The sequence below is a fragment of the Pipistrellus kuhlii genome, unplaced genomic scaffold (genome assembly GCF_014108245.1).
Source record: "Pipistrellus kuhlii isolate mPipKuh1 unplaced genomic scaffold, mPipKuh1.p scaffold_m20_p_15, whole genome shotgun sequence".
In the NCBI taxonomy this organism is placed as follows: Eukaryota; Metazoa; Chordata; class Mammalia; order Chiroptera; family Vespertilionidae; genus Pipistrellus; species Pipistrellus kuhlii.
In genome coordinates this window covers 27,974,356-27,995,619 of record NW_023425460.1, presented here as the reverse complement: position 1 = coordinate 27,995,619, position 21,264 = coordinate 27,974,356, and the positions used below count along the sequence as shown (strand labels likewise).

General features: G+C 39.0%; 1 protein-coding gene across 1 annotated transcript; it reads left to right on the top strand.

Moving 5' to 3' along the window:
• The first annotated feature begins 331 nt into the window (after positions 1–331).
• NOC3L (NOC3 like DNA replication regulator) lies at positions 332–21,137 on the top strand. The gene is made up of 21 exons (XM_036438602.2): positions 332–477; positions 1,494–1,701; positions 3,374–3,506; positions 4,246–4,403; positions 4,972–5,025; positions 6,013–6,143; positions 8,003–8,164; positions 8,370–8,463; positions 9,563–9,738; positions 10,131–10,259; positions 11,641–11,772; positions 13,282–13,362; positions 14,160–14,260; positions 15,272–15,344; positions 15,425–15,488; positions 15,575–15,646; positions 15,958–16,139; positions 17,406–17,534; positions 18,192–18,289; positions 19,694–19,778; positions 20,114–21,137. Exons 1-21 carry the CDS (start codon positions 469–471, stop codon positions 20,240–20,242), a joined length of 2,400 nt encoding a protein of 799 aa, XP_036294495.1. The 5' UTR covers positions 332–468; the 3' UTR covers positions 20,243–21,137.
• The last annotated feature ends 127 nt before the right edge of the window (positions 21,138–21,264 follow it).

The following is a 21,264-nucleotide window of genomic DNA, read 5'->3' as shown; positions in this document are numbered from 1 at the left end:
CAAAAATAATGTTTTTCTCGGCCCTCAACACTTAAGGGGAGGAAGAATAAAAAACCAAAAAGAAACCCCAGTCTAACACAACTATGAGGTACCTACGTGGGGAGAGGCACAGAACGCAGAGAGGGGATTGAAAACATCGGGTCCTTTCGTTCTCAGAGGTGGAGCCCGATTTCCCACTTTTAAGGAAATCCGGAAAGGGTCAAAGACTCAGAGCCAGTACATTATCCGTCCCCGGGACACTTTGGCGAGGCCAGCCCCGGAGCGTGAGACTGTCCCCGCAAGAGGGCGTCCGCCCGAGCCGGCCCGCGGAAGTCCCGCCCCCCACTTCCGGCGCAGAGGGGGCGGGGCCAGCAGCAGCTTCCGGTCTGCCGTGTTGCGGCTCCGGCACGTGTGTCTCCCCATCGGGATTTCTGGATCGTCTCTACCGCTGGAGACTTTGTCTTGCCGGAACCCCTTTCAGATTTAAGGATGAAGGCGGTAAGGGTCCTCCGAAGCCCGGCCCCCGCGGTGTAGGGGTCCCTTTGGCTGAGAGAGTCGCTGCCGCCCGGTGTAGCTTTCTGGCGGTTTCGCCCTTGTTCGGGGGGGCGGCGGCCTAGATGCGGGGCTCTCTCTTGGTTCGGTGCCTTCTCTGCATCTTACACCTGCGTCTTTCCTTCATTGCCCACTGTGATCGCGCTCGGCTTCAGTAGCCGCGCTGAGACGAGCACCGGGGTCTTGCTTCCCTAGGATGTCAGACATGGAAGGGTTCCTTCAACACTGTTTCGAACCCCTTGTTTTACAGATGAGAAGCAGGGTCCTGTTCTCAGTGAATTTATAGTGCGAGTCATAGGATTCGAAACGAGTCCTTCCCCGCATAGGGTAAGAAGATAGGAAAGCAAGTGCTTTGCTCCAGTGCTTGCGGAAAATTAGAGCTAGCCCTAAGGATTTGGATTTCTGAATAAGGGGTCACCATCAAGAGAGATGGAATCCAAAGACCGGAATTCAGTATTGCCTTTGTTAGTACACGGGTCTTTGACACGTCGCATAATCCTTAAGCCATAGTTTCAGCAGTAATGTCAGGATGATGGCAATCGTTGCTTAACTAGGCTGTTGGAGGTAGTAGGTTGGAGAACAGTGTAAACAGTAAAGTAATATATAAATGTCAGTTATTAAAGACAGCCAGCATTTTGCTCTGAGTATGCTAAAGTAGTTAACATAGCCTTGAATAACCATTTGCAATTAGGTCATGGGGGGGAGGGGCGGTTCAGACCCTTTTGAGCACCTGTGGATTCGGGTCACAATAAGACCCATGGTTGAATAACTGAGGCTCAAGTGCCATTCTGTAGGATACATGCCTTAGTTTGGTTTTTACTCTTCTATGCCAGATCTTGGCTGTGAGACATTAGAATTGTGGAAATGGTCTAATAAATTTATAAGCAGTTCTCTCTAATCTAATTTTAAAAATCTTAATAAATTATTGGTTATGCAGCATTCCTCCTATTGTTTTTTTCCAGAGAAGAAATAAAAAACAGGTTCCAAGCTTTAGGAAGTTGATAAAGACCAGTAAAGTCAAACTTGAAAACAAGCTAAAGAATAAGCAATTTAAACAACAAAGCAATCTCAAGAAGTACCGAAAAGAACAGAGGAAACTACGGCAAGCTGTAAAAGATGCTGTGTCTAAGAAACCCATTCCGCTGGAGGAGCCGAAGAAAAAACGACCAGGTAATTGTGAGAGCATTCATGTGCTCTAATTTCCATTGAGTTGTTCTAAAGTGTTTTTCTTTTTTTAAAATATATTTTATTAATTTTTTACAGAGAGGAAGAGAGAGGGATAGAGAATTAGAAACATCGATAAGAGAGAAACATCGATCAGCTGCCTCTTGCACATCCCCTACTGGGGATGTGCCCGTAACCAAGGTACATGCCCTTGACCGGAATCGAACCAGGGACCCTTGAGTCCACAGGCCGACGCTCTATCTACTGAGCCAAACTGGTTTCAGCTAAAGTGTTTTTCTAAAAGGTAACAAGTAGTGTGTATTGAAGTTTTTACCCACTTGAAATTATAGGCTGTCACCACATGTCTGATATGAAGATAGAACACATTGGTAGATAGAAAAAAGTAGAGTGGTGAAAGGGTTGAAAGTCTATATCAAGCATGTCAAACTCAAAGGCTAACACAGGCCAAATAAACAAGGTTTAAGTTTATGTGGGCTGCAAAAAAAACCAAAAGCTTCCTTTTCGTAGAAATGTAGGTTATATCAGCAGGGACATGCTGAATACAAAGGGCTGAAATAATGAGTAATGGTTAACATAAAATAATAGAACATCTTAATAAAAATTACTATTTTTCTCTTGAACATTAACTTACCAGACACTGAATAACTGCACAAATTAATAAGCATAATGCAAATAAACCATTTTTCTTGTTCTCTGAAAGTGAAATATTTCCTGTTGCGCACACCAAACAAGTCAGTACAAGACTAATGACATGGCAATGGGCTGCTAAAATATTCACTGCTAGTATTAGTGGAGAGAAATGATGTGCCTGCACTTAAGGCACATAAGGGAAATGAAAGCAACACGATTATAGTAATCAGTCATTAGTGAGCGTTGTAGTTCGTTATTAATAACTAGAGGCCTGATGCACGATATTCGTGCAAGAGAAGGCCTTCCTTCCCCCGCTGCTGGCAGCAGCTTCCCTCTGGCACCCGGGACCCGGGCTTCCCTTGCAGCCCCGGCTTAGTCTGGAAGGACGTCTGGTCTAGTTAGCGTATTAAGCTTTTGTTATTATAGACTATGTATAACAGGATATTGTAAAAATTTAGTTACGAAATTTTTTATTAAAACATATCTTACATACCGTCACATTGGCTGGGCTGCAAAAATATTCGTTGTGGGCCGCATGCGTCAAGTTTGACTTGCTTGGTCTACATATTTGGCCAAAAGAGGTGCAGTGGAAGTAACTGAATGAGGCTGGGAAAACAAAAGGTTGTGCTCTGAGATGGGGGTGAAGACTTGGGTTAGGGATGTGGCCTTCGGAGGGGGCAGCTGAAGTGGAATGGAAGTGAAAATCATTGGCGATCAGATGAAGCTAAGGAACAAAGTCACTGGTTTTCAAATGCACTGGAAGACATTGTAGAAAGTGTGGAGACATTTGTTTTTTTATTCTCAAGAGTGACCTGGGGATGATCCTGGCATTTAGGTTTCAGGGGTCAGAGGTGCTAGCATTTTGCTTAGCACAAAGATGGTCCTGCCCATCACGTGAGTAGTGCTTCCATTTAGAAATACTGGGCTAAGGTTTTAGAAAAGTATACGTTTTTCCTGTTGTGGACACAAAAATGCAGAGTTCTACATCTCTAATACATATTTCTGATTTTGTGTATGTGTGTAACAGATAAAAGGATTGAGAGGGAAGAGGAGGAAGAAGAGGAAGCCCTACCTTTAGATATGATGGATGAAGATGACTTACAGTTAATGAAGGATTTAGGACAAAGAGCATCTTTTCTAACGAGAGATCTTTCTTCGAGGTAATACGTCGTTTAGATTATAATCATTCACATCCTTCCAGCATTGAAAACTTGGTTCTGAATTTTACGTAGGTGGTTAATGTAGAACTTCAGCTCTGAACACAACGTTTACAAAGAGTAAACCCTATTTATTATTCAGTTTATTTCCTAAATAAAGGACGTTCATGAATAAAACAAGCTGATTTTATTTAGGGTACATCTTTATTTCGTCTGAGTCTGAATAGTGAATGGGGAAGAATGCTCTCCTTTGTTTGAGGAATTGGCAGAACATTCCCGAGTTCTTTATGGCTGTGCTCTCAGTCCTCCTTTCTCTGTGAGGTGGGTATTATTCCCATTTACAGAGAGGAAACTGATGCTTCCCCACAACTAGTAGATCTGAAATTTAAACTTAGGTCTTTTTAACTCCTAAGTCTATGCTATGCTCTGAAGGTTTTGGGGAACGCAGAATAGCATGATGTCCCTGTTGGCTCTGAGGCATATTCTTCAAAAAGAATCTGCTGTGACTTTCCTCTTAATTTTGCATCTGAAGGGAAAACTAGATACAGCCATAGTTTGAGTCTTTGTGATAGACTATGATATTAATTTATTCATTTGCTATTTAAGTACCTGGTTTAGGTGCTAATACTTATATACCTAGTGAAGGTTTGGCTAGTGGTTACTTTTTCTGTGCTTTAAAAATGGTAGATCACTAGGTTCCTTTTTAAAATATTAAAACTGAAAATTAAATATTTTTCTACAGTGAACCTGTTCACGCCAAGAAACGAAAGCATGAGAAGATTATAGATAAGTATGAAAAAATACCACGATCTCTGCAAACTGCACCAGAGAAGGAATTGATTCACTTGCTTCCGATTAAAGATAAAAGTGGTATAATCCCACAGACCAGGGAAAAGCCAGGTAAATCAGTTACAATTTTAGCTCTTTAAAAATATCACATTTCTCTTATTAAAAATTTAATTTAATTTTGATTTACCAATATCTATAAAATAGGAGTAGCTACAGTTAGTAAGCTTATGATTTTGGCAGAAATACAGTTGATTATCTTAAGTGTCTATTGGACTGTGAGTATTAACTGAAGCTAGGTGGTTAAAGTGATCTTAGAGTATTTTAACAGATTCTGCTATTTCTAAAATTAGAGCATATTAGTCCTCCTTTATTAGCCTTTTTTTTCCTTATGTGAATCTTTTTTTCTTGTGAAATAAAACGCACAGAAAAATCCAGAAATCAAAGATGTGAAGTTATGTGGGTTATCACAAAAAACACACCCATAAAGCTACCATCTGGGCAAGAAACAAATACTGCCAGAGCCCAGAAACTTCCCTTGTGCTCCCCTCAATCACTAATTGCTCCCTCCTCACAAAAATAACTAGTTTCCTAAGTTTTATTTTAATCACTTCCATGCTTTTCTTGATAGTTTCATCACTTAAGTATATTATCACATTTTTAATGTATATATTTTCCATAGTTCTTGACACTAACCAAGATGAAGAGGATCAAGAAGAGATGGAACTTGAGGAAGGTAATGGGATACATTCTTACAGTTGCTAAATTGTTAATTGAGAACTACAGTTTTTGTATAATATGTGAGATAATTTTAGGTAAAATCTGGAATGTGCATTTTGGAGTACTGATTATTTCAAAGTCATTGTGAACATTTTTTCACATTTTGAAAGTTTTATCTGGTGGAATTTGATTGTTGCTTTTTATTATGCAAAAATTTATGCCATTAATATTTGTAATGTGTAGGCATGCATGAAGAGTCTTGTTAATTGAACTGTTTTGAATTCCTTTTAATTGTAAGTAAAGGACCTGTCTACACATAACTATTAACTATTTAGCTTTAAATTACAAAAATGATTCTGTGGTATGAAATTATTTTGGTTTGATTAAATGTGGGTATCTAAAAGCTAGTATAGTTCTAGCTAAAGTTAAATGGAAAGAACTTAATTTATTGTTTGAAACTATATTGCTTTGACATTTGTGACCGAACAAGCTGGTTATATTTTACTTCTGCTTCGCAAATCGCATTGATAGTGTAAATGACATTATAGGTCAACTATTTTACGGTTTTCAGTCATCCTTCATAGGCTTGTTGCCGATTATACTTGTGTGTTTATTAAATCTAGTTCCCTATGAATTTCTTAATATGAACATATTTTGTGTAGTTCAAAGGACTGAATAGAGTTGAAAACAAAGACTATTCTGTACTTTTTAAAACAACTGAATCAGATTGTCCTTCCCCTTAATTAAATGAATTCTTCTGGGTTTATTAGCATGGTCATTAATAATATGAGTTCTAGAGTCAGACTGCATGGATTTGAATCCCATTTCTGCTAGGTTTATGAGGGTAGGCCAGTTACTTTTCTTTTGCCTCAGTTTCCTGATCTATAAAATGGGGCTATTGATAGTACCTGCCTTATGATTGTTGAGAGGGTGATGTGAAATAAGGTTCCTGGACACTTTTAAATAAAGGAGTGGTTAAGAGGGAAAACCTAATCTGTTTCAGAGGTAATTGAAGAGCCTATTCGTGAGCTGACCATAGAAGAACATTTAATTGAGAGAAAGAAGAAGCTACAGGAGAAGAAACTGCATATTGCAGCCTTGGCATCTGCCATCCTATCAGACCCAGAAAGTAATGTAAGCAGTTCTAATTTCTTTAGGTTCTTCACATTAGATACGGTCTAAATGTCCAATATCTTAAGATTCTCTTGTTACCTAAAGTACACACAAAAAGGAAAAGCATTAGCAAAACATAGTAACTGAGTTAGAATGAGAGAGCAGACAGAACTTGGCCTAATTCTAATCTGAGCTTTATTTCTTCTGTAATCTTAGTGAAGTTTCATAAATGTTCTGAGTCTCTAAATGAAGATAGTCAATTTAATGTTGTAACTCATAGTGGTAATTCTATACAAATTAATTATGCTAGGGAGGAGGAACCTACTTGCAAATGTGCTGGACTGACTCTAGTAAAGAAACACGCACACAAAAGACAGAGTAGTTTAGGAATATTTATAAGTAGAAAATATTTACGTGAAATGGATCAGAAAGTTATAATGAGTTATCATTGGGCCATGAGTACAGTAGTGAAGGTGATGATAGTTATAACTTGTCAATTCAGGAAATCCAAGGTGTAGTCTTGGCTCTTCTAAGTATAGTGGGTTAGAATTGGGTAAGTTTTTTGCCAAGATTCATTCCAAAAGGAGGGTAGGACCTATATTAAAACATTGTTGTGATGACTGAATGATATAGTAGACATGAAGTTATATGAAGTATTACTATTATTTTTGTTATGTTGGTATCCAGCTTCCTCCTTTGACAATACTTGTTTATTTGATGATAAAATAGATTATTTACGTTTATATAAAAAAATTCCTGTGGGGATGCTATGGAGTAGTAATTGTCCTTTTCTAACAAAGTCAGGAGAGCAGAACCAGGAAGGGAGATTGGAGATTTTTCTGATCTGTACCATCTCATTTAATCATTGTCAAACCATAGAGACAAGAGCTATTGATCTCATCTTACAGTTGAAAAATAGAGCCTTTAAAAACTCAAGTGATTTCTTTCGGATTTTAACAGCCACTGGATTAGCACCCAGGTCGTCTAACTCTGGAGCCTCATGCTCTTTTCATAAAAGTTAGGGCTGGCAAATGGAGGTGACATACTTGTTCTGCTCCTGCTGTGGCAAACATTGTTCAGCCAGAGTGTTGCTTCTCAAGATATCCTCCAGCGGGCAGTAGTATTTCATCAAAGCAATGCGTACATTAGTTGAAACCAATTTTTTACTTCTGTGTTGCATCAGACAAATATCGTACCATGAGTAACTCTGAAGCTTAAGTTACCTGTGGATGCATTGTACTAATTCCTGATTAACTTGTACCTGTGAGATTATACAACATTTGATTGGTGTATATATAACTATTTCAAAAAGTATTTTTAGTGAAATAGGACATACCTGCATCAAGAAAATCCAACTGAAAAGATTTTCTTAAAACAGGTAAATTAACAAATTTAAACTATTTTTTAAGTGTATTTTTTTTCTAACTACTTATTTAATAAAAACATGGTTACTTTATTTATTTATTTATTTATTTATTTTTTGATATATTTTTTTTATTGATTTTGTACAGAGAGGAAGAGAGAGAGATAGAGAGCTAGAAACATCGATGAGAGAGAGATCAGCTGCCTCCTGCACACCCCCTACTGAGGATGTGCCCGCAACCAAGATACATGCCCTTGACCAGCATCGAACCCGGGACCCTTCAGTCCCCAAGCCGACGCTCTATCCACTGAGCCAAACCGGTCCCGGCAACATGGTTACTTTATAACTTCAGTGACTTATCTGTCCGTAGTGGGAGCAGTGTCGAGTTGTGTATGGCTTGACTAGACTCAGAGTCATTGTGTGAATTCTGGTTACTGGGCCAGATGTTGCACTGTTGCTTTTGCTCATGATTGTTCTGTCATTATTTCTCTAGCCTGATGAGTCATTTCGTTAACAGGTTAAAAAATTGAAGGAGTTACGTTCCATGCTGATGGAACAGGATCCTGATGTGGCTGTTACTATTCGAAAGCTGGTGGTCATTTCTCTAATGGAGTTATTTAAAGACATTACTCCTTCATATAAAATTCGGCCCCTAACAGAAGCAGAAAAATCTACCAAGGTATGCTAACTATAATTACTGTACTGTAGAAAATAAGCTGAAAATTTTGGAGAGCTAGAGATGGGAGAAACAGGGTTGTTGTTTTTTGTTTGTATTGTTTGTTTGGTTTTACATGCCTAGTATACTAGGCACTCAACATTTTGTGCTAATTTTTGGATTTTAATATTTTGATGTTAAAAAGTGATTGATCTCTTGGTCTTTTCAGATCCGCAAAGAAACCCAAAAATTAAGAGAATTTGAAGAAGGGCTTGTTAGCCAATATAAATTTTATTTGGAAAATCTGGAGCAAATGGTTAAAGGTATAATAAACTTCTTGAAAGCATGTAATATAGGAAGGTGAATTCTCTATTCTGTGCTGTGTGTTGGCTGTCAGTATAATGTATGGTCAGGAGCAGAGTCTCGAGTCAGACTTTCTGGGTTCAAATCTTGGCTCATCACTTATGTGATGTGCGAGTCATTTAATCTCCTGTGCTTCAGTTTTTCTACCTATCAAGTGGGAATAATGCTAGTCCTTAACTCAGGATTGTTGTGTAAAAGTAAATGAATTAATAGATACAAAGTGCTTACAACTATGCCTAGCCTGAATTGAGGACTGTATTTTGTCAGTTATTAGTATTGTTGTTGCAGTTCTTTACCTAGTAAGTAGTTGTACTAGTATGTGTCTTCATAAATGATTGGAATTTATTGTGTTTTTGTTGTTGTTTTTAAATACGTTTTTATTGATTCTAGAGAGGAAGGGAAAGGGAGAGAAAGATGGAAACATCAATGTTGAGGGAGAATCCTTGATCAGCAGCCTCCTGCGCACTCCCTACTGGGGATCAAGCACACAACTCTGGCCTGAACCCTGTCTGGTATCGAACTGTGACCTGGTTCATGGGTTGATACTCAGCCATTGAGCTATACCAGCCGTGCTGATATATGTATCTTTTTTTTTTTTAATATATATTTTATTGATTTTTTACAGAGAGGAAGAAAGAGGGATAGAGAGTTAGAAACATTGATGAGAGAGAAACATTGATCAGCTGCCTCTTGCACACCTCCCACTGGGGATGCGCCCACAACCGAAGTACATGCCCTTGACTGGAATCGAACCTGGGACCTTTCAGTCCGCAGGCTGACGCTCTATCCACTGAGTCAAACCAGTTTCCACTGATATATGTATCTTTTAAAAAATATGGAAAGCCAAGATTCTGGTAATTGTGATTAGAGTCAGAGGGATGGTGTAGAAACATTTTGATGATGATCTTTGTCTTGTCTAAGGATAGATACAACTCATATTTAAGAATTTGCATGGTAGGTTGAATTTTCATTTTATCGCATATTATGGTAAAAGAAAGGTAATTAGCTGAAGTTTTGGCCAATGAGTAAAGTAAGTAATGGGAGTTATCTTTTGATTAGACTGGAAGCAGAGGAAGCTGAAGAAAAGTAATGTAGTTTCCTTGAAGGCGTACAGAGGACTGGCGGAAGTGGCCGTGAAGAGCCTGTGTGAGCTACTGGTGGCACTGCCTCACTTCAACTTTCACAACAACATCATCGTCTTGATTGTCCCTCTCATGAATGACCTGTCAAAATCGGTGGGCTGCTCTACGTGATGCTGTTGGGCTTAACAGAATATTACAGACCATATGGCTTCTTTCTCTCAAAAAAATATTTGGAGCTAAAATAGAATCACTTTACTGAACACTTTCCTTAAGAAAACAATTTGATCCCTATAAGTTCAGTGCCATGGCTTTGAACAGGAGGCAGTTTGGCCTACAGGGAGCATTAGGCTGTGCTGAGAGCCAGTTTTGATTGTCCAGACTGTGGTGGTTGGGGGTGTAAACTGCCTCGTAGTGGATAAAGGCCAGGAATCTAAATATCCTACCATGCACAGGATAGCTCCCCACAATAAAGACTTCTCTGGCCCCAAATGTCAGTAGTGCTGAGGCTGAGAAACACCAGTTGAGTGTGACATTTTGTTTTTCAGATATCTGAAATGTGCTGCGAGGCCGTTAAGAAACTTTTTAAGCAAGATAAATTAGGCCAAGCTTCCCTTGGAGTAATCAAAGTGATCTCTGGATTTGTGAAGGGCAGAAATTACGACGTTAGGCCAGAGGTAAGTTTTTTTCATTTTACTTCATACTGTTTTTGTTTTTAAATTGCAAAGTTAATTTTCATTTGCCATGGGGTATTTATGTTTCTAAATTACAAAGTTAATTTTCAGTTGCTATGAAGTATTTATTTTTTATAGAAGTGTGTAAAGTAGAAAGGGAAAATACTCAATTCCCCAACTGTAACCTAGTCATATAGTTTTGATTGCTCAGCTCACAATTTCTACTGTTTCAGTTCCTAATTTCAGTCTTGCTTTGCTATCAGATCCCTTTCATTAAAGCTGATAATTTTAGTTGAACTGCGAAAATTATAAATATTGTACTTAAGAAGAGAAAATATTTGGTGTCTTTATTCAGAATTGTAGTGTGATCAGATTATAAGGTTTGAACACGAAACTTGGTCACAGGGAAACACTTTCATTTTGGTGATGCTAGAATTATAAACTTCATTTTTTAATTTGTTGGGTTTTTAAAGTGTACAATGTGATGACTTAATATATGTATACATTCTGAAATTATTACCACAATCAAGGTAATTAAGATATTCATAATCTTTCATGGTTACCCTTTTTTCCTGTGTGGTGAAAATACTGAAGATCTACTCTCTTAGCAAATTTCAAGTATATGACACAATATTATTAACTATAGTCACCATGCCATATTTTAGATCTCCAGAACTTACATATCTTATAACTAAAAGTTTGTATCATATGATCAACATTTTTTCATTTGGTAAATGGGAAATTAAAGCAGGTTTAGAAATACCTAATTTATGCCCTAGCCAGTTTGGCTCAGGTCAGCTGTGGACTAAAGGATCCCAGGTTCAATTCCGATCAAGGGCACATGCCCACGTTATAGGCTTGTTCCCCAGTACGGGACGGGCAGGAGGCATCCAATCAATGATTCTCTCTCATCATTGATGTTTTTATCTCTCTCTCTCTCTCCCTCCCTCCCTCTCCTTTCCTTTCTGAAATCAATAAAAAAAAATACATATTTAAAAAAAGGAAAAAAAAAAAGTAATACCTAATTTATATCCCCTCTTCCAGTATTGGTTCAAACCTTTTTCTGGCCTGTCTGCTCTTTGTAATCCTGCCTGCCAGTGCCAAAGAATGTGCTTTCTCTTTGTTATTGTCGTCAAATTGCAGAATGATATTACTTGTACTTAGCCAAATAGTAGCTGTGCTTTCAGAGACACAAGTTACCAAATATGTTTAGCAAAAATATAACAGATCTTTATGTGAAATGTGATAAAAGATAATTCAAACGTGGTTTTTCTTTTTTTGTACGAAGGGAGGAAATAACATTGTTAAGTGCATATTTTTCTGCATAAAGTTTTTGAGGGCAATATAAACTTAATACTTACATTTGTGTCTTCTTCAATATTAGATGCTAAAAACATTCTTGTGCCTAAGAATCAAGGAAATAGAAGTGAAAAAAGATACAGAGGACATTAATAAACCAAAAAAATTCATGACTTTCAAGGAAAAGAGAAAAAACCTATCAAGAATGCAGAGAAAGGTTTGATTTATTTCATTTTGATTTTAGATTAAAATTATGTCTAAGAACAGGTAAAAATCATTGTTAAATCATGATTGTAACTATTTAAAGAGTTTAATTTTCCCAGTTATTACAAAGAAATACTTAATTAAATCAATATACACTGAAAATTTACTGGAAGGAGAGCAACAGAGAAAAAGACTTTCTTGCCATGCTGGCGTTTACCTGCATCCTTGTGACACACCAGGATCTTTCCTTAACAGAAAGGGTGTCTTCTTGTGAAGTTAGCAACAAAGTGGGTTTCTGTTCATTGACTCATGTTCCTTTATTGTATCTGAAACCTTTGTTTATTTACTATTAGACCCTGGACACTTTTTTTTTTAAATGCTGAGAAATGGAGCTGATTAATAGTGCCTGCCTTGCTGAGTTTTTGTGCAGTTTTAGTAAGATAATGTCTGTAAAGCACCAAGCAGTGTGCATGGCCCGGCGTGCTTTATAAAACGTTAGCTACCGCTACCACTGTCTGTTGTTATCATTTCTCAAACATTTTTAATGGCTTAGGGTTTTCAAATTGCTTATAAAAATAAAAAATAATTTCTAGGATATCCATTTTTGCATGTGTCTAAAAATTTTGAAAACATGACAGAATTATCAAGTTAGACTTAATTACTAAACAAATGAAGGTACCCTGTTTCCCCGAAAATAAGACAGTGCCTTATATTAATTTTTTCTCCCAAAGTTGCGCTAGGTCTTATTTTCAGGGGATGTCTTATCTTTCCATGCGCTAGGTCTTATTTTCGGAGGATGCCTTATTTTCGGGGAAACACGGTACACATTTTCATTATTTATACCATACTGTCCTCATGGAAGCTGGACACATAACTGTGGAGGGGAAACAGAGGCCCAGCTCTTTATCAGCCGCTCGGAGGGAAGGAAGCTTTCTCAGGCAGTTAGTCTGTGGCTCAGGCAGCTCAGCAACCATTGTTCGCTGCTCTTAGAGCGGAAGGAAGTGGAAACAAATAGATATTTTGTTGAATTTCTATATAGTATCTGGCTTTATGCATTGTATATAAATGAGTTTGGGAAGTTTTGGTGATGACTTGCTTCTGTATTGTAGATGATTTAACCACAAGAATTATTTCTGGGCTCAGCATATTCTTTCTTTTTTGAAAAAAAATTAAATTATAGAAAACTACAGAGAATAATATAGCACATCCAATGGGCCCCTGAATAAGCAAACATGAAGACTTCAGTTTTTTTCTTGAAAAGAAACCATTGTGTTAGAGTTAGAATCTCCTGTGGTCTCCTTATTTCTTTCTGGTGTCTTCCTCCCAGGAGGCCACCACTGCCCTGTGTTTGGTTTGCGTGTGCTTCTTATCCTTGCTTTTCTGCTTTGCTTATATTTGCATTCATAGAGAATCTGTGGTATCACTGTACGTTTCACAGTATTTACGTATTTTATCTCTCCGAAGGTTGCTGTTTTCACTCAGTGGTATAATGTATACTCTTTATTTTTCAATCTATTTTCAGTGGAAAAAAGCAGAAGAGAAGCTAGAGCGAGAGCTTCGGGAGGCGGAAGCTTCAGAGAGTACTGAGAAAAAACTAAAACTGGTAAGCATTTCCCTTGTACCAGCGACTTTCAACTGGTGTGCTGCAAGAAATTTTAAACATGTAATACCTGACTGTTTAGTCAGGGGCCCTAACCTGTGTTCTCTCAGGCGTCTTCAAACTACGGCCCGCGGGCCACATGCGGCCCGCAGAGCAGTCTGATCCGGCCCGCCAGGTTTTTTGGGCAGTGAGTGCAGCTGAGGTGTTACAGTAGGAATTAGTAGTTCATATAGTCCGGCCCTCCAGCTCTCTGAGGGACCGTGATCTGGCCCCCACTTTAAAAAGTTTGAGGACCCCTGCGACTGTCAAAAAAAAGCCAACATAACAATACCCATCTGTTGTGAATGAATCAAAATTATATGTTTGTGTGTGTGTGTGTGTGTGTGTTTGTCATATTGGCTAAAGATTTTTTTTGGTGTACTGCAGAATTCTATTAATTAGTTTATATGTGCCATGAGATGAAAAAAAGTTTAAAATCGCTGTCCAATGCTTTTTAAAGTGTTTTGTTAAACTATTTTAGGGATTTATTGTTTCAACTTATGGTTATATAATTTTGGTTTATTTCATGAGGCTTAGTTATGAGATGTATGAGAAATTATCACATGATCAGTGCTGGTTTTATGAAATATCAGGATGTGTGCCTTCATTCTGTGAAAGCTTCACTCTGTGAAAGCTCCTAAGATTGCATTGTAGGGAGGGCGGGAAGGGGTAAGAAAGTTGGGCTTTGGTGATGGTTACAGTAATCCAGGAGAAAGTGGACCGCGTTGTACTGACGCCCTGCTGTCTTGTTTCTCTGGCAGCACACGGAGACTCTGAACATAGTGTTTGTCACTTACTTCAGGATACTGAAGAAGGCCCAGAGGTCCCCTCTCCTGCCAGCAGTTCTAGAAGGTCTTGCCAAGTAAGGGCTTGTGTAGGTTGAAACCTTTCAGATTCTTTCTAAGTAAATAAGAACGGAGTAACCATGAGTTTTGGACAGAGTTTACTAATGATGACTCAGTGTCTTGCTCAGTTCTCTTTATTTTTGGTCACCAGCCTTTCCTTGCATTATTTTTATTTGGCTGCTTTGGAAGTATTTTCATGTACATGGGTTTATATCATTGTTAAGCCAAAAGGTATGCTTATTTTAAATTTCGATAAATATTGCCAGACTGCATCCCCAAAAGATTGTACCAATAGACAGGGAGTATGAGACTTCCAGGTCCTTTCCTGTCCTAAGATTCACATGGTGTCGAAGGCTCTTGCATTAATACTGAAGAGACATCCTTTAGCTAGTTCAAGGCCTGACCTTTTATAGTGTGTAGAGTACTCTGACCTTTAAGAGCTCCCATGATTTTTTCCCTTCAACTCTAGTGGGTGATCTCAGTTATTTCTAGAAATAGAGGCCCAGGCCAGTCCTGTGACTTGACCTGGGATCCTAAAGGTGATTCATTGCAGAGCCTGAACTAGACACCAGCTCCACCTTCTTTTCCCTTAAAGCTTCCATGTTGTCCATATTCTTATAAATAGCAGAATCTTTCCTCCTTCCTTCTTCCCACCACCCGTGTTCCTGGAGAGCTGACGCTGCTTGGGCTCTTAGGGCTTAGAACAGTGCCGGACGCCCGGTAAACTTTCTTCGGGGAAGTTGTTTGCTCTTAGCAACTTGTTTCCCAGGGCAGAAGTATTTTTGAAATACTGTATTAGTTTGTTTAGTGCCTCAAATGTTCCTGCTGACTATAGTGTCCAACTATGGATTTTCAAAAGGTCAGTCTGAATGAATGAGAAGTAACAATAGTCTTCTCTATTATCTCTATCATAGCTAATATTTAGAATAAGGAATATTAAAATTATAAATTTAAAATCAAGTTTAATTTGTGGCTGCTTTATTTCTATTTTTAGATTTTCTTTTAACTATGTTTTGTTTGATTTTTAGGTTCGCTCACCTTATAAATGTGGAGTTTTTTGATGATTTATTAGTAGTTCTACATAGTCTCATTGAGTCTGGTGTAAGTATCTCTATTAATGAATTACTTTTTAAGATATAAATGGTATTACTATTCTTAATATCTTTTTTTTTTTTTTTAAGGACCTAAGCTATCAAGAAAGTCTTCATTGTGTCCAGACCGCTTTTCATATTCTCTCTGGACAAGGTCAGATGTCTTCAAATTCAAGTTTTGTTTGCTTTAGCTTTGGAGGCTGAAATATTTCTAATTATTGTTTGTTGTCATTTCAAAAGGTGATGTTCTGAATATTGATCCAATGAAGTTCTATACACATCTCTACAAAACATTGTTCAAGTTACATGCAGGTGCGTATGTGTAGATAATGTGTCTTTCGTAAGTTGTTCCTTTAAGAATACGTTGTGACCAGAATGATAGCCAGTGAACCATGCGAAATAGGAACGGGTGTATGAAGTGTTGGCCTGCCAGTGCCACCTGTGTATGTAGCTTCATGTTAGATGGGGAGAGTGGGAACCGGGGAGAATTGGCTGGAGATGCAGGACAGCCCTGCGTCACGGGCTGGGGCCTGGTGTGGGACCGGGGACAGTTGAGCCTGAGTTTCTGGGGCAGGTGAACTTGGATCGTGCAGAAGTAGTGAAGGGCGTGTCTGCTGTTTCAGGTGCGACCAACGAAGGGGTTGGGATTGTGCTCCAGTGCCTCGATGTCATGCTCACCAAGCGCAGGAGGCAGGTTTCCCAGCAGCGAGCCCTGGCCTTCATCAAGCGCCTCTGCACTCTTGCTCTTCACGTCCTTCCCAACTCAAGCATTGGCATTTTAGCAACCAACAGGACATTAATGCATGTGAGTGGTGATACGCTGGAGAACGCCAAGTCCTAGCAGTGCCACGATGTGTGTGTGTGTCCGTCCATTCCACTCCCCTGTTACATTATTATTTAATTAGAAGTAATTCATACCTGTCGGACCACTGTGGCCCAGGAGGTCACCAGATCGATGCCGAGTCAGGGCGTGTGCCCTGCTTGCGGGCGTCATCCGTAGCAGGTGCCATTCAGGGGACTGCTGATCGATGTTTGTTTCTCTCTCATTGATATTTCTGTCTCTCTTCCTTCATCTCTAAAATCAATGAAATTATTTTAAAAAAGTAATTCACACCTGTAACAAAACCATATGATAAAGGAAGTCCGTTAAGTTACAAAAGGAAAGCATTTGGCCCCTCTCGACACTCCAGAGATTACAAGTTTTACCATTTAGTGGGTATCCCAGCTGACTTTTTTTTTTTTAATTCATATTCATTCACACCAAACACATACAAACAACATAAGCTTTTCTTTTCTTTTTTTTTTTTAGAAAGGGCGTTGTGGGGATTATGATGTACATATTGTTCCACAATATATTTTTTAACACTTAATGGTGATGAACACATTTTTGTATCAGTACAAATATAACTACTAACTACCTTGTCTCTTTAATGAGTAAATGAGGTTGTTTGTTTAACACCTATAGTTCTTACTATGTGACTGCCACTGTGAAAATGTGTTACTAAACTTAACTTGCTTAATTTTCATGAGAGCTTTGTGAAGTAGCTACTATTATTGTACCCATTTTATAGATGGGGAAAAGTGAGGTCCAGAGGAGCAGTGACTTGCCTAAAGTGATGCTGCTGCTAAGAAGTGGCAGAGGCGGGATTCAAATTTAGGCAGTCTGGCTTTTATAATTTGTATTTTTCTTTTCATGGGCATACAGGTTTCTGCTATTAACAAATAATGCTATCGTGAATATCTTTATGTGTATTTAATGTATTGCTTTCTTTAGGAAAGATTCCTAAAAGTGGGATTACTGGGTGAAAAGAATATTCTATTTTCTCTTGCAAGATAAAATAAGTTCTTTTCAGAGCAAGCCAAGAAAGTAATTTTTTGCAGTTTTTGTTTTCTTATGGTATAAATTTACAAAATTAAAACTTTGTATGAAGCTCATGGGCTTATAGCTCTTGTATAGCCATAAAACCAAATGAAATTTAAGTATAAATAAACATGCAGAACCCAGGAACTGTCTTTAAACGAATAATATTATTGTAATTTAATTAATCTTTTTTATGTGACGTTTTTGCAGACTTTCCCCAAAACAGACCTGTTGCTTGACAATGAGTCCCAGGGAAGCGGGGTCTTCCTTCCTGAGCTGGACGAGCCCGAGTACTGCAATGCCCAGAACACCGCTCTGTGGGAGCTGCATGCTCTGCGGGTAAGCGCCCCTCCCTCGCACTGTGCGCACGGCCGTGCTCAGCTTTTCCCAGGAGTTACCTACTGTTTCCATAGAACTTAGTGTATTCTGTTCTGGGCCTGCCTTTCCTAGAATTTGTGTTTTAATAGCCTACACTTCACTTCGCTCTTCCTACTCTGAGATGTTGAAATACATTTTTTAAGGAAGCTGAAAACGACAGCTTTGTGGGGTAGAATTTGTTGGAATGTTTCCCGTCCCGGGCACATTGTATTGGCTGCCACCCAAGGAGATAGCACAGGCCCACCTGCCAGCGTGGAGGGGGTTTCAACTACACTGTGATCCACAGTGTGGCCGGCGTCAGAGTGAGACTCAGAAAATACGATTCAGGAAGCCTGTTGTGAACAAACTTTTTCCCTGTGAAAGAGAAGTGGCTTTTTGACTTTTCTTTTCCTTCTGTAAAAGCGAGGCTGTGCTACGTCACTGGTGACTTGCTTATCAGATTTGTGTTGTAATCCTGTGAACAAAGGTAGTGTTTTTCCTGTAGTTATGTGGTTCTTACGAATTACATATACATCTATAGTTTTCTTTTAAATTAGTGCTTATTAAAGAAAATCTTCACTGTAGCAAGTGTTTTATAAAACACTGACCTGTACAGATGCTGTCCTGTTTCCCCTTCAGCGGCATTTCCATCCCATCGTGCGGAGATTGGCAGCTCACCTGATCGCCGGAGCCCCTCTGGAAGGCTCTGAAGCACTCAAGCCAGAGTTGAGCCGAAGGTAGTAGCTAGCATCGCCTTATTATAAAACCATACATTTCAGCTGATCGCTCTGTACGGGGAGAAGTCTGTCTTATAATGTGATAGAGTTAACATGTACAGTGCTAGCGGGTTGTCTGGATTAGGTCTAGAGAGAAAACATGCCAGCTCTCATTTTATTTGTTTGTTCAGGTAATGACACTTTTTTTTTTTTTTTTAACTCATATAGATAAGTAGAAAAAATAGCGAATCTCCATATGCCCATGACTCCAGTTCAACAGTGCCATACTCATTTATGTGAAGATCCATTAGTCCAATACAATGGGCTTCCTTCTTTTTTTTCTTTAAATGGTCCTGGAGGGCCAGAGGGAGGAATGGGGAGGGGAAGTGCTTTGGAAACACTGTCCGGGAGGCAGCGGTTTCTCTCCTTGGCCTCCTGACCTGCAAGAAGCTTGGGTGACTGCCTCCGGCTTCCACCTCACCCTCTGGGGGGTTTGGCCAGATGGGGCTACATTTTTGACGTGGCAGTAATTAGCTGCGGACCCCTCTAGAGGAGGTATAACTCTGCAGTTTTCCATAAAGCCTTTTACTTCTGGGTAGGATAGAGAGAACTTGTGGCCATAAAATTTAAAAAATGGCCATTCACTTTTTTTCCTTCATTCTTTCTGTCTTTCGGCCTTGTGTTCAAAAGGAAAAAAAGGGAGGAAACAGTTCTTTATTACCGTTTTTTCCCCATGGCAAGTTTTGGTCAGAGCTCTTGAACATTTGCCTCATTTATGCCAGAGGTTTCCTTTTCCGGAGGAAGATGAGCAACTCGTTTATCCCAAAGGCTTGAGAAAGGAGCCTCCTGCTGTGTTTTCTCCAGAGTGTGTGGAAAAAGGTGTAACGTTGGGGTATAACCCTAACCACCTCATCATCTGAACCAACCCCAAATCATTAAGGACTCATTTACGTCCATGATTATAGACATTTATTCTCTCTGGAGAATGGTTCTCCTGGCTTTTAATCCAGGCCAACGATGGGAGGGTTGAGCTGTTTGGAGTCGCTGGAGGATGACTCCATGCTTTGCTCCTCTGGTTCCTGAGGGAAGTTAAACTGGTTGCATATTGTTTACATAACTGTGGTTGAGCTGAGATTTGGTCACATTGAGTGTGAGCTCTTCTCTTCAGTCTTCTCTGTTCAGGCCCGTGTTTCTAAATGTGCACCAGACCTCTGGGAGGTGGAGTTCGTTGGATAATGTTGTCAACACCTGGGAATTTAGGATTTATTTTGTGTGTGTTGATTTGTTGGTTTCAAAGCAGGATCATGTTGTATCTTAATGCTTGGATTTCGAATAGTGAGTCATTCTCTGGGTACGATTCACCGTTTTCAAGGTGCGCAGTGTGGTGGTGTCTTTGTGACTGTGGGTTTCTGTTTGTGACTGCAGATCTGCTGTGGAGCTCTTTGAGGCTTACAGCATGGCTGCAATGACATTCAATCCTCCTGTGGAAACTTCCAGCCCCAAAAGGAAGGTATGTGATACTTTTCATTATTTTTTTAGAAGATGAAGTCAACACTGAACTAATATATCTCTTAATTATTTGTTTCCAATTTGCCTAAGTGTTAATAGGTAGATTTTCTTGTTTAGTCAGTGATGGGAGGATGGATCTCTGGGGTTGGAATTCTATAGAGAGTCATGGGACTGTCTCATTAAGTGTAGGGTATGCCCACAACTAGACCCAGCCCCGTCATTATCACAGCTCACATGTGGTTGGTTTGGTGTTAGCTGTTGCTATTTTTAGCTCTGCTCATAGTTTGGCTTTTGTTGTTGGCATAAGAACTTTTAACTCTTTTAATATTTCTTCAGGATAAAGATTTACAAGGGGATTCATTTTTGAATGAAGATTTAAATCAGCTAACCAAAAGACTTAGCAATGAAGCCGCTACTCAGTTGCCTCTGGATTTCACCAAATGTTTGAAGACGTCACTACGGTAGCAGAAGGACGAAGAGCAGTGGACTTTTCTGTGCACCGTGTCTTTGTGCAGACGCACAGTTAGACAATGGTTCTCTTTTTGGACAGGAAACTTCCCAGAGAATTCCCCAAGGAGGAAGTTACCCTTTGCGTGGGGCAGGGTTCTGCCCTGGTTCTGAAACGTCTTTCCATTGAGAAAGGAGAATCCAGAGCCTTTTCTTCCCCTAATGTGTGGGAACTTCTTTCTTAATGATGTTGCCTTTTTGAAATTTAATATATATATTAAGTTAGTTTTTTAAAAAAAACCTTTGGACTGAATTTATTGGGATGCAGTTGCTAGATTAAAATGAGGGCAAGAGAGCACAGAATAAACAAGACGGTGAGATTGTTTTTTACAGTTCAGCTAGCTACTCTTTATAACTATTCAATAAATAAATCCATTTCTGTTACACCACCATCGTTGGAAGTGAGAAATTAAAAATTTGAGTATGTTTTTACGAAACTTTTGAGAAAAGAAAAAATAGCTTGAAATCTGACACCAGGTTCATTGGCTCTTGCTGGATGGTAGGTACACTTCAAGAAGGAACCTCATCTGACCTTTGCAAAAAGGACAAGTGCTCATTCTGACTACTTTCAAAGAAAGTTAGACTGTGATTCTGGTCTTCAGAGTTCTTTGCATTTTTGGGCATGCTCTGGAGGGTGGTGGGGGAAGAACTGCCCCACATCTTACCATTCTGTTTTAAGGATAAAGGGTACCCAGGGAAAGGCTTTGGTAAAATGCCTTATTCTTATAATTATAAACCAATATAATACAGCTGTTACCATATTCTAAGAATGGCCTATGAAATAAGTGTTTAATGAACAGATTATAAAAATTTCTCCTGTGAATAATTAAATAAAACAGCTGCTTTTTCTACTTCCTATTCCTGTAATGTGAGAATTAAAAAAAAAATTCACAGCAGTCCAACTGAGTAGATCAGTTATTGCTTCAGAGCTATAGAAGCCAATGATTTTGGTCTAGTGCTTAACACTTCTTTTTTTGGTC

Bases quoted from the DNA above. Each gene is read 5' to 3' on its own strand.
- NOC3L (XM_036438602.2), top strand. The intron at 8,165-8,369 runs GTATGCTAACTA...TGGTCTTTTCAG, and splicing joins AAGCAGAAAAATCTACCAAG to ATCCGCAAAGAAACCCAAAA. The intron at 14,261-15,271 runs GTAAGGGCTTGT...TTTGATTTTTAG, and splicing joins GTTCTAGAAGGTCTTGCCAA to GTTCGCTCACCTTATAAATG.